This window comes from Sarcophilus harrisii, chromosome X, assembly GCF_902635505.1.
Source record: "Sarcophilus harrisii chromosome X, mSarHar1.11, whole genome shotgun sequence".
Classification (NCBI taxonomy): domain Eukaryota; kingdom Metazoa; phylum Chordata; class Mammalia; order Dasyuromorphia; family Dasyuridae; genus Sarcophilus; species Sarcophilus harrisii.
The window spans coordinates 36187486-36204046 of record NC_045432.1 but is presented as its reverse complement, the minus strand read 5'-3'; the positions used below and the strand labels follow the sequence as shown (position 1 = coordinate 36204046).

The 16561-nt window shown below is 42.9% G+C and overlaps 1 protein-coding gene across 5 annotated transcripts in view; it reads left to right on the top strand.

The window, feature by feature from the left end:
- MBNL3 (muscleblind like splicing regulator 3) overlaps positions 1–16561 on the top strand; it is a 153833-nt gene that overhangs the window by 59924 nt on the left and 77348 nt on the right. For all 5 annotated transcript variants that reach the window (XM_031944646.1, XM_031944641.1, XM_031944642.1 and 2 more), the window contains one exon: positions 4142–5132. In XM_031944646.1, the coding sequence (XP_031800506.1) occupies positions 4959–5132 (174 nt within the window). In that variant the 5' untranslated portion in view covers positions 4142–4958. The remainder of the gene's footprint in view (positions 1–4141; positions 5133–16561) is intronic.

Here is a 16561-nt window from a genome sequence, read left to right as displayed (position 1 = left end):
GCATTCTTTCATGGAAGACAGTCACTTGTCTACTTGCCCAGGGCAAATAAGAAACCAGCAGTAATCTCCCCTAGAGAGAGCAAACTTCTAAAAGAATGTGCCTGTGTGTGGGTGTGCACGCGTATGTATGTGTGTAAAGAGTCTTGAGTTGTCTTTTTTATGGGGAAAAAATTGAGATTTAAACAGCCAATTGGAAGCACTCCTCTCATTGCCTTACCCCTTGCCTTCTTTCCATTTGGCAAAGGCATGTTGAGAAGACGTGGCTGACATCTGCAACCCTCAGCACTGCTAGGGTAGAAACATCAGTGCTCAAGCAGGTGGAACTGAGAGAGACTTTAGAGAGCAAGGAAATCAACCAAGCCCTTCATTTAGGGATGGGGAAACTGAAGCCCAGAGAAGTACAGGGGCTTGTCGAAAGTCATCAAATGAGCTTGGACCCAGGTCTGGTGTGCCTGATACACTCTCCATGGAAAATCAAGTTCCAAGGCCATATTCCAAAATTCCCCAGAGCCCTTTAATCCTGGCCCCAAACAAAGCTGTTCATTTTAAAACAAGGCAAGGGGTGAGTGTAAGCAGGATGCAGTTCTGGAATCTCCTAGGTTCAAGTCTGGCCTCCGATACATAATGGATGTGTGATCCTAAGCAAGTCACTTCACGTTTCAGTATTCTAGTCACTGTCCAAGACTGTAAATGGCAGTATAAGCTGCTGGCATTGGTGGAAAGAACTCACTCAGTGAGTCTCCTTCATCATTGAAACTGTAGTTTCAGATGAAGGAAAAGAAAAAGAAGGAAGGAAGAGAGAAAGAAAAAGAGAAATAGAGATAAAGAAAGAAAAACGAGAGAAAGAAAGAAAAGAGAAAGGAAGGAAGGAAAGAAGGAAGCAAGGAAGGAGGGGAAAAAAGAGATAGAGATAGAGAAAGAAAGAAACTAAGAGAAAGAAATAGAGAAGGAAGGAAGAAAGAAGAGATAGAGAAAGAAAGATATAAAGAAAGAAGGAAGGAAAGGAGGGAGGAAGGAAGAGAAAGAAAATGAAAGAAAAAGAGAAAGCAAACAGAGGAGAGAGAAAAGGAGAGAAAAAACTAGAGATAGAGAAAGAAAGAAAGTGAGAGAAGGAAAGAAGGAAGGAAGAGAAAAGAGAGAAAGCGAGTGAAAGAAACCAAGAGAAAGAAAGAAAGAAAGAAAGAAAGAAAGGAGGGAGGGAAGAAAGGAAGGAAAGAAGGAAGGAAGGAAGAGAAAGAAAATGAAAGAAAAAGAGAGAAAGCAAACAAAAGACAGAGAAAAGAAGAAAAAAAACTAGAGATAGAGAAAGAAAGAAAGTGAGAGAAGGAAAGAAGGAAGGAAGAGAAAAGAGAAAGTGAGTGAAAGAAACCAAGAGAAAGAAAGAAAGGAAGGAAGGAAGGAAGGAAGGAAGGAAGGAAGGAAGGAAGGAAGGAGGGAGGGAGGGAGGGAGGGAGGGAAGGAAGGAAGGAAGGAAGGAAGGAAGGAAGGAAGGAAGGAAGGAAGGAAGAGAAAGAAAATGAAAGAAAAAGAGAGAAAGCAAACGAAAGACAGAGAAAAGAAGAAAAAACTAGAGATAGAGAAAGAAAGAAAGTGAGAAAGATAGGGAAAGAAAGAAAAATAGTCATTTTGACCATGCCTCCAAATTGGGCCATTGTCACATGGGGAAATTTGTTGGGAGAAATTACTGCGAGTTTTTTGCCTCAACCCCACCCACCTCTGACCTGCGCCAGCTTGCTGGAGCTGCTACAGCCAGCTTCCTCTCAAATCTCTCCCAAGTCTCGAGTCACATGCTGCACAGGTTTTATTTGAGCTCTAGGTCCAGGTTCCAGATTGTCAGATTCCCTTGAATGGGAAACAGGGGTGAACTTCAGCTTGGAGAAGTCCCTTTCTTTCCCATGCAATCTTACATGAAACTCACTGCCAGAGGCCTGAGTCCTTTTGTGAATTTTCCATCTCTGGAAACCTGCATCTTTCTGATTTCCCCTTCATTCTCAAGCTGCCTGATCAGCATCTGCCAGGGATTATTCTGTTTCCCAGACTTAGCTCCGTGGACATTGACGAGAAGGTTGGGCAGTCCGCTTCTCGTTCGTTGCCCAGAGATTTACTCCAACTTCACCTTTAGCATAGATTTCCGACCTTCTCTAGCAAAAAAACAATCAAAAATAACCATTGTCCTTTCTTGCTGATTAGAAACATTTCCTTTTTCGAATCACCTAAAGTGTATTAGAGTAACACCTTTGGGAGGATTTTTGTATTTCCTGCTCTTCCTTTTTGGTTTGTGGTAATTAAAAGAAGTTTAAGAAGGGATCTCCAAACTCTTGGGGCAGTAAAGCCCATCAGACTTCATTTTTGGACCATAGAGTAAGTAACACCTCAATTGTCTGAAGCTCTATTTTTTTGGCAACCTCACCCTTTTGGAACACTGCCTACTTAGACACTCAGAGTTTTATTGACTCTTATTTAACATAAAATTCTAATGAGCTCATTCATCTGGTATCTCAGCTCTAATAGATGAGAAATAGCAAATTAGAAGTAGGTAGGGAAGCTACAGGGGTAGTAGAGAAAGTGAAAATGGATAGTTTCACCATCAAGGAGGATACATAGAAATACTAAAAAGCAGACCCAGAACAGTTTCACCACACGCTGTGATGAATATTCATAATGAGGACCCTAATCATCAAGAAAAGCTAAAATTATGTTGGGGATCCTCCATTTAAGAAGGCAAGATCCTATGCACATATAATAAAATTTTAGAAAAATCAAAGGTCTGAATAGTTATAATAGAAAAGATTGGGCTTAAAGGGAACAGAGTGTGAAGCCTGTTGATTGTAAGTTTGCAATGAGGTGACATAAATGAGAATTTTGGAAGCCATCAATGAAAAGCCCGCATAGAAAATCGACTCTCTTTCAAGGTTATGGAAAGCATGTCCAACTGAAAGAAAAGCTATAAAGTTTTCAGTAATTGGTATGCTTGTTTGAATAGTGAAGTTAATAATTCGTTAATTTTTTCATTTGTTTTTGCTTTAGGAAAATGATGTGTGCGGCGAGTGGGGGAAGTTAGGGTGTGAGGAGTTGTGTGGGCAACTTGTCAGCATTTTAATTCACCTGGGGACTGCTTGAAATGCTTGTCGGCTAGCAGGGGGTTAAAAGGCACCAGCTCCTTAAGGATGCACAAGTTAATGTGTGACCGCCTGAACTGAACAAGACATGAATGTAATAAAATGAACTGCCTAATGCTTTTGACTTTTTAGATTTTCTCCTTTTGTCGGAGGTGGCAGCGGGGGGGGGGGAATTATAGGGAAAAAGGAAGAAACCAGGGCCTTTTTTAAAAGGGTTTCTTCTTTGTCTATAACACAAACTCCAGAAAGACCCCTACCTTTAGTTGGGGGGGGGGGGGGGATTTTCCCTCTATCTCAATCAAGCTGCATTGTGACAGCAGTATTCAGCCCCATGGCAGTGAGTGATGTTTTCCAAAGCCTCCACACACACACACTTTCTTTCTTTCTCTCTCTCTCTCTCTCTCTCTCTCTCTCTCTCTCTCTCTCCTCTCACACACACACACACACACACACCCACAAACTTTCATAGCTTTCTTAGTAACTCCCATTTTCTAGAGTTGGAAAGCAGGCTGGGCAGCTCAGTCAGACTCCAGGCCCAACCTGGCAAGAGGGCAGCTTGGAGGCACCCTCCAAATCACTCAAGCCACAGCTAGCCAAGACACTCATGGGGGACCAAGAGAGGCTACTGTTTCGTTTTGTTTTATTTTGTTTCTCCCTTCTATCTCTCCGTCTCTCTGTCTCTTTTTCTCTTTCTGTCTTTTTCCTGTGCAGTGGGCACAAATATGACTGTCTGCCAAAAGAGATCAATATGAAACCATCTCTGTTATTGGGCTGCTGCCCAGACTTCCATTGCAAAAGTCAACCTAATTGGTTGTTTCCTGTTACCATGCGCGGCTCCATGTGGGGAAATGCCCTTTTAGCTCCCATGGCACACTGTACCATGCTACATTGTCAGTATCCAGAGGTTTCCTGTTTGAAATTGCCAGAGTTGCTCTCTCAGAAAAGTGAGACTTGGAAAAGAGAAAATTATATTGTTTCAGCTGATTCCTTTTCTTGTCTTTTCCTTTTTTTTCCATCTGCAGGTTACTGAAAAGTGCCTTTCCTGAAATCTCTACTACTTGGATTTTTCTCTAGGGCTGCCTCTCCCCAACCTCCACCCCCACCCACTCCTTTCCTTTAAAAAAAAAATTTGGCGTTGCTTTTAGTTCATATCCTGACGGCAACTCATCCATCCTTTTTTCCCTCCTAATACACATCATTTGTTCGGCCATTTTCCCTCCCTAGCCCTTTTTTTTTTTTTTTTTTTTTTTCAAATTTAAACAGTTGCAACATCCTTGCGCTTGTTTGAACGCTTCCCAACCGTGATTTTTTTTTTCAAAGCCAGAAATAAGGAAGACAAAAAAAAAGTTTTCTCCCCAAGGGCCCAGGCCCCTCCACAAACTGAGGCGCTGCCAGCAACATATGCTTTTTGCAGAGAATAATTGAAACCATCTAAACTGGAGAGAGAGCATAGAATCCTTTGGAAAGCCTGCTAGCTCTTTCCAAGTAACTTGGGGCAGAGGCGCAGTCCTCCCTCCCCCTAGTCGCTATTGGACCTCCTCCCAATGCACTTTTAGGAGCTGGCCTTGAATCTGATTTTCAGTTCTCCTGCTAAGAGTTCCATCGTGCAATTGGCTTTATATTGAATTCTCATTCGAATAGACCTGATTGGACTTAAACAAAAAACCCCAAGTGCTGACAAATCTTGAATTTTACCAAAGTGACGAGATTGGTTTCTTCACGGTTCACTTGAATTCACTTTTCTACCCTTTTTAGAATTAGGAGGGATATTGTCCTTAAATAAAAACAACAACAAAAACCAAGAAAGAGTACAGTTGCTAGTTTCCCTTTGTTTTGACAATGGCTGTCAACGTGTCTTTGGTTCGGGATACAAAATGGCTGACTCTAGAAGTATGTCGAGAGTTTCAGAGAGGTACTTGTTCTCGATCTGATGCAGAATGCAAGTTTGCCCATCCGTCGCGGAGCTGCCATGTGGAAAACGGTCGTGTGATTGCCTGCTTTGATTCTCTTAAGGTGAGACCCGCCTGAATACGGGTGTGAGGGGAATGTCAATGTGTTGCCTTGCTATCTTGCTAAAATATTGGATGGGTAGAAATAGAAGCCATGAATTCTTGTTCTTCACACACACACACACACACACACACACACACACACACAGTGATGTGAATTCAGTTATGTCTTACGTGCCTACTATGTGTCCCTCAAAGCAGCACAATGTAAGAGCCATCAAGGCCTGGTAGGTTCAGGTCCTGCCACTGGCACATTTTGGCTGCTGGCAGATTCATAACTCTGGCCAAGTCATTTGACCTAAGAGTATAAGTTGCAAAAGAGCTGCTAAAATGCATTGGAAAAGGGAGTGTTCTCTCCGGGAGACCCCTCCACTAATGAAATCACAAATCTGATTGAAAAACAAATACGTTTGGCACTGGGGATACAAAGACAAGTCCAAAAGGAGATTTCCTGCAAGTGAAAAAATGGTGGGGAGAAGGGATATGGGGGGATGAAGAAGGAGGAGAGCACTGTGTCCACTGAAAAATAAATATAAAGACCTTAAAGAACAAGTGATTTTAGTGGTGAGGGCCACTACCAATTGGGAAAGGTCTCTAGTAGAAGGTGACCCAAGTAGAAGGTGAATCAGAAAGGGAGTTGAAGGTAAGGAAAGAAGGTTTTCCAGGCATAGGGGATAGCTGGCTATGGAGTGCCATGTTTGAAGGATGGCCAAAAAAACATTCTGGCTGCGATTTAGAGTGTTTAAGGGTGAAGGGATATGAAGGGTGAAGAACCTATATGAATGCTATCTCTTCTGGGATGGGATGTGACTTTGTATGGGTAGCATTATAGCGGTCCCTCCTCACCTTTGCAGAACCCTGTCCCCCTCCAGATGTTTTGGACCCTGGAAAAATCAGGAAATATTTTACAATAGAATCGACTCTGATATCCAAGGGGACCACGAGCCTCTTCTATGGTTCCTTTTAATAACAAATGTGAATTTCTTTAGAAATTTAGATTTTAGATTTAGAATTTAGATTTAGAGCTGGAAGAGACCCTAGAGAGCATCTGACAGATAAGGAAACTGAGACCCAGGAACACTGACTTCCTTGAAAGTACAAAGCTATTAAGTTTCTATGTCAATGTATTTATAGTCAAACACCTTTGAAGAGATGCTAATCTACTGAAGAAGTATAATAGATTATCTGTAGCTTGAAAGTGGTTCCACTTCCAACCAGTAATTCAGATGACATTCAGTGATTATAGGGCAAGAATGTCCTCTTTTCATGTATTTTACAAAATTATTGCCATTTTAAAAATCCATGCCTAAGTGTGTTTTTTGAGCCATTAAGTGAAATGCATTGTTAATGGCCATAAATAAAGGTCTGCTTGACATTCTTCCTGACTGGCTTGCTTAGCAGATGTCCTCGTTCCATGTGCACTCCCACTAAACATGTTGACCCATTTCCTATTTTGGAGTAAAGTACACCTCATATGGAAAGTCACGTTGCAGAGGGCAGGAAGCCTGAACTTCCATAAATATTGGACGAGGTAGAGTGAGGTCTAATGCACAGTTTCTGGACAGAAGCTTAAGAGTGAAAAAACATTGCACTGCTGTTTTCGCATCCTGTTCTGAATGATCCTGAAACCAAGGAGAGAGAGGATGATTATCAAAACATAGAAGCCAAAAATGTGGGTAATGAATCCCTGGTCTCTGGGGGTGGAGGATAGGTTCTCCTCCCCCTTCTTCCCTCCCTGCTCTTTTCTTTCTCTTCTGTCTCCTCTCTTTCCTCTTCCTCCCTGTCTCTGTGACTTTCTTCTCCCTCCCTCCCTCTCTTCCTCCTTCTCTCTCTTTCTCTATCTCTCCTCTCTTCGGATTTTTCTGTCTCTCTTGTCTTTTTCAGTCTCTCTGTCTCTGAATCAATCTCTCTCTCTCTCTCTCTCTCTCTCTCTCTCTCTCTCTCTCTCTCTCTCTCTCCTTTTAAATTCTTTCTAAGGAATTAGAAAAATCCCTTACCGATCACATCAGTTTATTCAGAGGAGGTCTGACTTATGTGAAGTGGAGTCATATGAATGGAAGTTCCCTTAAGGCAGGCATTGTTTCATTTCTGGTTTTGTCTCCCAGTGCCTAATTAACTCAATGTTCGGCCCATAGTAAGCACTTAATAAATGCATGCCGACCGATCGATAAATAAGAACTAAGCTTCTTCCATGTGGTTTTGCTGGCATTTTTGTCAGTGTGGCTTAGTGGGTAGAGGACCAGCCTTAGACTCGAGAGCCTGGGTCAAGTCCTCCACATCAGCTGGGTGACCATGGCCAAGCATTCCACCTCCTCGGTGCCCCGGAAGAGTTACCAATCTGCATCAGAGGAGAGGGGTTCCCACACAAAAGAAACCCTAGATTCCTATCTCTCCATCTCCCCACTAAAAAAAAAAAAGAACAAACAAAAAACCCCCAGCATTTCTTTTTCATTTCATTATAGCAGTACTGGATAATCAAGACATTATTTGCTCACATACCAAAAAACGTAATCTCATCAAATGAGTGACTCGTTGAGTAGCTGCTTTTGCACATTTCTTTGTTTCTCATTTCCTGATGGCAAACCATTTTCCGTCCAAGAACAAAATCTTTTTTTAATCAGAAAAAGTTGACTTTTCCTTGGCCTTGAAAATGTCTGAACACTGCTGCTAGTTAAAACAGACATGATAAATACAGAGCTTAACATGTTTACTTCATTTATAGAATATTTACTTATCAACAAAAATTACCAAACACATTTTTTTGCATGGTATTCAGAGATCTGGCTCTCGATCAGACGCAGCATGGTGTGGTGGGAAGAACCCAGGACTGGAGTCCAAAGGTCTGGGTTTTAGTCCCGGCTTTCCCAGTTACTAGCTGGGTGACCCCAGGCGGTTCACCAAAACTTTCCGAGGTCCAGATTGCCCATGTTTTAAAAGGAGGTGGGGGTGGGGGAAAGACGGGAAGCCCTGGAGATTGTCCACCTCACAGGGTGATTATAAAGCTCAAGTGAGATCATTTGTGTGAAAGCATTTCAGAGGGTTGCTTTGTAATTCTTAGGAAATATCCTTGCTGTTCAGTTGGAGATAGACACTTGTTACAAGTACTAAATCATCTTTTAGACAGGCCTAATAATTATGAATTTACCAGCGTTAGGTGTCCAGGAGTAGATAGTGAAAGTCTCAGAGAAGCAAATTTAAGCTTGATGTCCCGGAAAACTGTCCCTAAACAGAATGACCTGCCCACTGGGGTGGTAGCTTCCCTGTCACCGGAGAGGCTGGATGACCACTTGTCTGGTAGTTGTCACAGGGATTCTTGGCAGGGAAGTGGAGGTGGGGGTCAGCGGAGATGGCCACTGAGCTCCCTTCCTATTCTGAGGTCACTGTGATTGTGCGACTTAGCATCAGACTTGGGTCTTCTTACACTAAGTCCAGCTTCCACCTTAAGCACTTTGACCTTCACTTGGATTAGGAAAGGAGATCCATGTGATCCCCCAGTTCTTTGATTTGCTACTTTGCAAACATCTCTTTTGGCCATTTCTCCCAATTATGGGCAAATAAATGCCAGAGAACAACCGTCCGGTAGAAAAGGAATATGGAAGTTGATAGTTAATAAAATATATACAGCCATTTCTGTGTAAAGCTTGGTAAATGTTTAATCAAGAGAGTAAATAGGTAACAGTAAATGAGTGATTAGGGGACCACTCGATCAGTGGAATAAGCTATCAACTACATCCAACATTTAAAAATAGCTTCTACAAATATGTGTTGGTGTTGTAATGCCCAATCACATGGGGTGCGAGCAACAGGAGCTTTCTTTACCTTTGAAAAATCACTCTCCTGCGTGGTTTGGTTTGTTTCTGTGATCTTCTTAATTATCCCCAGTTTCTTAGATAATTTTCATGAGAACACCAAAATGAAATGTTTCGAAAAAATTGGCAAATAGCTTTTTAAGTTATGAACTCAGATAATGCAGTCCTCTGAATTTCTCCCGAGCCATGTCTGCAGGAAGTATTTTTCAGCTACACTGTATTTCCCATAGCATGACTATTTCAGAATTGACCGGAAAACAAACAACACTGACTTTAGGGCAAAATAGCGATGCATTGACATGTAAAAGTAATCTTTGGATATTATTTCGGCTGATCTCTGCCCGGTGATTAACGAGCAACACTTTACTGTGGTCATCACAGCTCGTGCAGTTTCCCTTGTGTATGTAAGGGTGTATAATTGAAGCAGCTTTTAAATTTCTCTAAACCACGCTTCTCCTTCCATATATGTTTAAATAATGGAAAGCAATCTTGTTATGAATTCTTAATCAACAACACGCACAACATGCAGATTTCTGTGGGGATCCCATTAACACTGGTTACTCTCCCCACTGGCTGATGGCTTAGTACTACAATGCTCGATATGGATGCTGGCCTGTGTCTTGTATTTGCTTCCCAATGGAGGCTCATTATAAGAACGGGAAGGTCACAGCTTAAATAAGTAAGTACTGTTGATAAAGCTCTTTATCTACCAGCACTTGGTAAGGTGTTTCCTACAGAATAGGGGCCTGATGAATGCTTTTGAAATGAATGAATGAGTCCGCGATTGCTGAATGTTCAGTGATCACTAACAAACCTGCTGCAGCCCTGAGATCAATTTCAGCCTTTGCTAAAATAAGAACCATTTCACATCATGCTGCAGCTTCTTGCGACTCAATTGCCAATTCTGCCCGCCAGCAGTCATTTCTCCCACAAAGTTTTTCTTGAGCACGTTGCTTAACTCAATTGTACGCCAATTCCTTGTCATTATGCAGTTTACCATTGATCCAGGCTCAGTGTTTTCAGCAAATGTCACTCAAAGTTAAACAGGTATTACCATTGTTTTCATCAAATCAGTTTCTATGACTGGGGCTTTTATAACCAAGATTATCTGCATGTCAATTATTTGTTTTTCTATTCCACGCTGCTGGTGGAACGCTCACCTTTTGCAAGATTAGAAGTTTGCACATTGGGGAAGTGTGAGAAACAGTGTGGCCTGGTGGTCAGTAGCCTGGTCTTAGAGTCAGGAAAACCGAAGTTCAAATTCTGCCTCCACTATGTTAGCTTTCTGATTATGTACGAATCCTCTACCTCTCGGTACCCTCTGGCAACAGTCTAAGGCCGAGTTTAAAATGACTTGTCAGTCTGTGTTGGTGGAAGAAATCACCACCCTTGTAAGTCCCCAGACCACTGAAAAACATTCCCACTGCCCTCCCCAAAGTGGTGTAGACAAAAGAAAATCAGGATGCTTCAGTGTTTGCATTTCTAGTTTTTGAGTCTTTCTTAAATAATAAAATAATAAGAAATATCTAATTAGAATTAGAACAATAAATGAATTGGGAAGATGTGCTTTCCAATGTCTGTGATCCAATCAGCAGTTTTTGCTAATTAATAACTATCGGGAGCATATCCTATAAGCTAGGCATTGTGAGAGATACAAAGTCATAGAGGACTCACAGTTCCTCCTGTCTAGGTCCTCCTAGTGTGACTGAGAAAATTAGACTAACTGTTACACTATTATACAGTAGGGTGCAACAGTAAGAGCCTGTGGATTTAAAGAAAAAGGAGCCGGCCTTAACTCCTGACTCCATCCATTACTTCTTGCCTATGTGACGTCAGGCAGATCTCTTCAGCTCTCAGTTTCCTTGTCTGTAAAAATGACTAGGGTTGGACTAGATAACCCGGAAGGTCCTTTGCACCTCTAAATTTATGACCTTCTCTTTTTAAGTCCAAAATGAATGTTCTAGAGAGATGTGAAATGAGACTGGAGTTCAGATGAGGTCGAGAATCTGCCTAGCTAATTCCGGCTTCTCTTAATCCATATTAACTAGAAATCAATGAGCTTCTGCTGCCTCATTAGGCAGGAAGGTCTTAGGTTGGGAACATAGGCCCATTAATGAGGTTTTTATTTTTATTGGTCTAATGGTGAACAGCCACAATGGTTGGTAAGCCATGCCGCAGGCCCAGTGAGAGAAGACTGTATGGATGGACTGGGCTTTCCATTGCTCCCCCTGTTAGGAATGATTCGTTTGTGGTCCTGGGAATGATCAGATGCTCTCTATGGGTCCTTACATCAGGTTCCTGAATGTCACCTAGTGTATACACATCAGAACGTATGCACTAACAACTGTCCCACTTCCCTCCCACCTCAGTGCCGGTGCCGTGGGTTTAGAGCAGCTGCCACACGCAGTACTGATAATTTGGAACTTTGTTCTCATCCCAAACCATTGGGTGTTCTTGAGGTCAACCAGAGCAAAAGTTGACCTCGTTTCAGTGAGCTGACTGGTTCCAGTGCCGTATATCTTTCTCTGAGTTTCAATGCCCATCTAGTTTTGTCATTTCTCTGACTAAGATGGCTGCCCTCTGAGCTCTGTCCCCAGAAGAATAAGGAGAAGCAAGCTTCTGGTTAAAGTCTTTTCTTACTCCATCTCCAAATGTCAATTGCTGTCCCTGAAAAGGGCTGGTGCTCTGTCATCCAGGAAAGATATGTAACTCCAGTTTTTCCAGTTTGACAAATGAACAATGGTTCTGTCTGTGCCTTGGAGCTCCTTCCCAGCAGAATCTTCCTCTCAGGCCTTCCCAGAACCGAGGGATTGGGCGTTAGTGGTACGTGAAAGCATTCTGAATCCTAGACGACCCAAGCTGGAACTCGAGGCCATGTAGCGCCATGCATACTCAAAAAGAATCCCTTCTGCAATATAGCCATTAATCGGCCTTCCAGCCTTAGCTTCCCATAGGAAAGGGTATAGAAGCTGATCCCCCAAGGATACCAGGTAAAGGGTGTTCTGGGGGAGCTCAGCCTATGCAAAGGCACAGAGGTGGGAGAGGAAATGCCCAGTCCCACGAGGCAGCAGGTAGGCCAGTGAGGCTAGAACGTAGAGTGCGGGATGGGAAGTCATGGGAAGGTAGGGCATGTACCTGTGTTATGCCATACCTGCATCACACAGGGAGTGTCCAGATTGACAAGAGTGCAGATCCGTTGGAGCCCTTTTCCAAAACAACCTCAGTTTTGGAAAGATCACGGGTTCTTTTGTTTTTCTCAATAGTATTTTGTTTGGGGGAGGCAGCTAGGTGGCGCAGTGGAACCAGCCCTGGAGTCAGGAGGACCTGAATTCAAATTCAGACTCAGACACTTAACAGTAGTCATGTGAGCCTGGGCAAGTCACTTAACCTCAATTGCCTCACCAAAAACAAAAGGTGTTTCCAAGAGCACTAAAGTTAGAGGGCCCGAGTTCAAATCCAGATTCAGCCACTTACTACCTAGATGACTTTGAACTCAAAACTCCTGGCCTCAGTTTCTCCCTCCATAAGACTAGAGACTTAGACTAGCTGGCCTCTGAAATCCCTTTCATCTGAAGACCTAGAACCTTCTTTTGGACTTTAGGCAAGTGCCTAAAGGCCTTTTGGGGTCTCAGTTTCCTCTTCTGTAGAACAAAAGGGTTAAGCCAAATGGCCTCCAAGGTTTTTCCCGATATGAACAAGGAAAGATCCCCAGTGTTGAGTAGAATCCCCAGCATGCAGTGGCTGCTTAATGAATGTTTGCTCATTGATTGCTCTGGTCTATGACTCTCTGCCCCTAATCTCATTTCTATCCCCTGCCTTGATTTTCATGGCTGCCAGGGACATGGTATGGAATTGGTGTGTGCTAATGGAGCACTTACCACAAATGGCCCCGTGCTAGGAGAGAGAATCTCTGCCCTCCCAGAGCTCCCAGTCTGTTTCATAGAAGATAAGAAATAAATACAATGAGAAGTTACATCTACAAAGTTAGATCTGCAAGGATAGCCCATTCACAAGGCCCAGCCTAGTCCCAGTGGCCATGGATGGAATGGGGTGGGAGGATCATCTCATAACTGAAGCAAGCTGAGATCTCAACAGGGTAGGACAAGCAAACACTGCAGCGTCCTCCCCTGGCCCGGCCCGCTGGGCTTTTTTATGCAAACAGAATGAGATTGCCGGCTTGGCAAGGGGGAAAACACCCAACAGGTCAGACAAGGGGAGTACCTAAGTAGGGAAGCATGGAACCACACTTTAGCAGCATAGACACAACCAAGCTTAGAATAACTTATTTTTGTTGCTGTTATTTAGTTGTTTTTCAGTCCTGTTTGACTCTTTATAACCCCATTTGGGGTTTGGGGGATTTTTTTTTTGACAAAGATACTAGAGGGGCTTGCCATTTCCTTCTCCAGCTCATTTTACAGATGAGGAAACTGAGGCAGAGTGAAGTGACTTGCCCACGGTCACACAGCTAGGAAGTGTAAAGTGTCTGAGACTAGATTTGAACCCAGATCTTCCCTACTCCAAGCCTGCCACCCTATTCATGCAGCACCATCTAGCTGCCCCTAGCATTAGCTTCATAAGAAGAATTAGGCAAAAATGGGAAGTGCCCCCCAGGTGGGACTATCTTTTTCCCCAGGCTTCTGCACTGGAGGGGACCTCAAGGAAGCCAGTGAAGAACAGTGGAAAGAGCATGGATTGTAAAGTTAGAGGAGCTGGTTTCAGCTCCCATCTCTGATGCTTTATCTGTGTGATCTTAGGTATATTAGAGCCCAGAGCCTCAGTTTCCTTTTGATTTGAGGACATAGTTTGTGAAACTTGCTCAGGGTGTTAAAAACAAACAAACAAACAAAAAAAAAAAAAACATGTTATTTACAGCTCTGAATCGCTCAGATTTCTGGTAACCCTGAGATTCCTGATGGTCCCCCCCCACTTGGAGTCCTTGACCTGGGCCTTGACCCCATGGCTTAGAGCTAAGGGAGTCTTTGTTGCAAATTCACATCAGTGAATGCAGTGAGGGAAGACATATCTTTCACTACCTAACTAGAAAGCCCAGACCCATTTTCCGATCCCAACATGGCCTCCCATGGGAGTTAGGGTCTCTAAGCGAAGTTTGTCCAGTGCAGTAGTACCAGGTACACTCTGGCTTACTGGGGGTTTCATGGGCTAACCTGGGAACCTAACCACTATGCAAAACATTGTTTCTATGGAAAATGCGTTCCAAGTTTCAAACAAAACAACCAAATTACATATAAGCTTTTGGATCTGACCCAATGGGAAGTTGGAGTCAGCCTGTACAAGATGAAACTCTCCTGGTGGTCATACTCCTGGCCTTTGGCATTGAATTTAAGACTTTGAAAAAAACCCCAACTTCTCTCGGTTTCCTAGTTATTCGTTTATTAGATTCTCATCCCAAAGTGACTGGTTGCAGTTCTCTCAACGCACCTTTTATAAGCAGTGGCCCGCTCCAGGACTAGCGAGGAGAGAGAGCACTTTGAAAAGAATACTATATTTAGCCTTCATCTTGTCCCGGGCCTCATTGCTCAAGCATGTTGGCAGGTTCGAGGTGCCTTTTTTTTGCCTCTGGGTGTGGTATTGGAATAGCTGTGAAATCCACACAGTGACTGGGCCTGGGACTGGCCCAAATAAGCTGAATGAGTCAGATGATTAAATAGAAAAACCGTGTCCATACCCTACATGGTACTTCTGAGCCTGAGCCAGAGGGAGAGCACTAGCCGGGACCTGTTCTGAAACCATGTAGTCTAGGAAGCTCCAACCCACAGAGAGAGCCTGGGGTGTTTGCAGCCCCTTCCCCGAGTTACCTTAGCCAGCCCTCAGTCTCTTTGTTCGGATACGTATGTGTGCCAAGTCTTTGCAAAGAGTTTAACCCCCAAAAAATGTATAGACTAGAAGTGTGAAAGGGAAAATGCTGTAAATGACGAGAGCATGAGGCTTATGTTAAAAGACTGGAGGTCCTGGGTTCGAATGCCGAACTTAGTACTTATTACCTGTGGGATAGGTAGTCTTTGAATCTCCCTTTCCTTGTGTGAAAAACTGAAGAGTTGGACTAGAGAGCCTCTGAGTTCCCTTCCAGCTCTAAATCTAGGATCTGATGAGGCCCAGAGAAGGTTCATGTATGACTCATTTAAGATCATACAGTCAGGGAAAGAGACAGGATTAGGAGGTGAGTTCAATTCCACAAATAATTACTAGATCCCAGGTCCTAGTTTGGTGCTTTTTCTGGAACACCAAGCTTTCCCCTCCTGGCTCGATCAATCAAGGAATAAGCATTTATTAAGCACCTACTATATGCCAGGCTCTATTCAAGGAGTTGGGGATACAAAGGCCAAAATAAAATAGTACCTGCCCTCAAAGAGCTTACATTCTATTGGTAGAGATATACACAGAAGAGATGTATAGAAAATAATTTCAGAGGGCATTTATATTGAGCCTATTTCATACTGGGAACGATACTAAACACTTCATAAATAATCTATCTCATTTGATGCTCACAACTCTGTGACACATGTGCAATTATAATCTCCATTTTATAAATGAGGAAACTGAGGCAGACAGTGGCTAAGTGACTCGGCCAGAGTCACTCAGCTAATGGGGGTCTGAGGTTAGATGGTAACTCAGATCTTCCTGACTCCAGGTCCCAGACTCTTTCTACTGCAGTGCCACTTAGATGTCCAGCAAGAGACCTAAATAGTGCTTCCTAGCTATGACCTTGGCCAAATCACTTAACCTCTCAACTTCAGTTTTGCCATCTGTAAAATGGAAATGATTTTGGACCTCTTTCCTAATCTTCTAAGTATTATTAACGTTTATGAAAATTCACTTTTGTCATTAACTCTTCTGTGTAAAAATAATTATCAAAGACCCAGTAGCTCCCAGAAGGCAGTGAAAGTCTCCTTATTATTTTTGTCTCCCTGGGGCCTATCATGGGTGACTTGACACATAACGTGCTCGTGGCATTGAATTGACTTGAAATATATTGACTTCCACATTACAAAGATGACCTGCCAAATGGTGGAAGTGGACTGTGAGTTATAGTGATGGCAATGGGGTCCTGCCAAGTCTACCATGTGTTTTCGTGAGCCCTGTTATGGTTATGAGATAGGAAGAGGCAGAGAACGAAGCTAACTCAAGTCTAGGTGTTTGTATAAGCAGGGAACCTTTAGATACATCCATGCCATGTTCAGAGCAAAGTAACTGTCCTGGGCCAAACCAAAAAATCCAAAGGGATGTCCTCAGTTACAGGAAAAGGAGCCCTACCCCATAGCAGCCCTACCATGGCTGGGATGGAACTCCTCTCTTTCAGTGGCCACTGTTCACCCCTAGGAGAGAGTAATACATATGTTTTTCCTGTCTTAATGACTTTCTTGATTAATTTGTCAGCTCTCCTTATTAGGGTAATTATTGATTCTAGACATGTATGTGTATATATATGTATATGTACATACATATATATGTGTATATTCTCCTTTCCCTTAAATCACCATGTGATGCTTAGTGTTTTTCCTTTCCTTTATAGATCAATCACCATGTGATGCTTACTGTTTTCAGATTTCCGTCCCCAACTGGTTTTAGCATGTTCCTTGACTTGTGATCTGTTGGGTTATATATA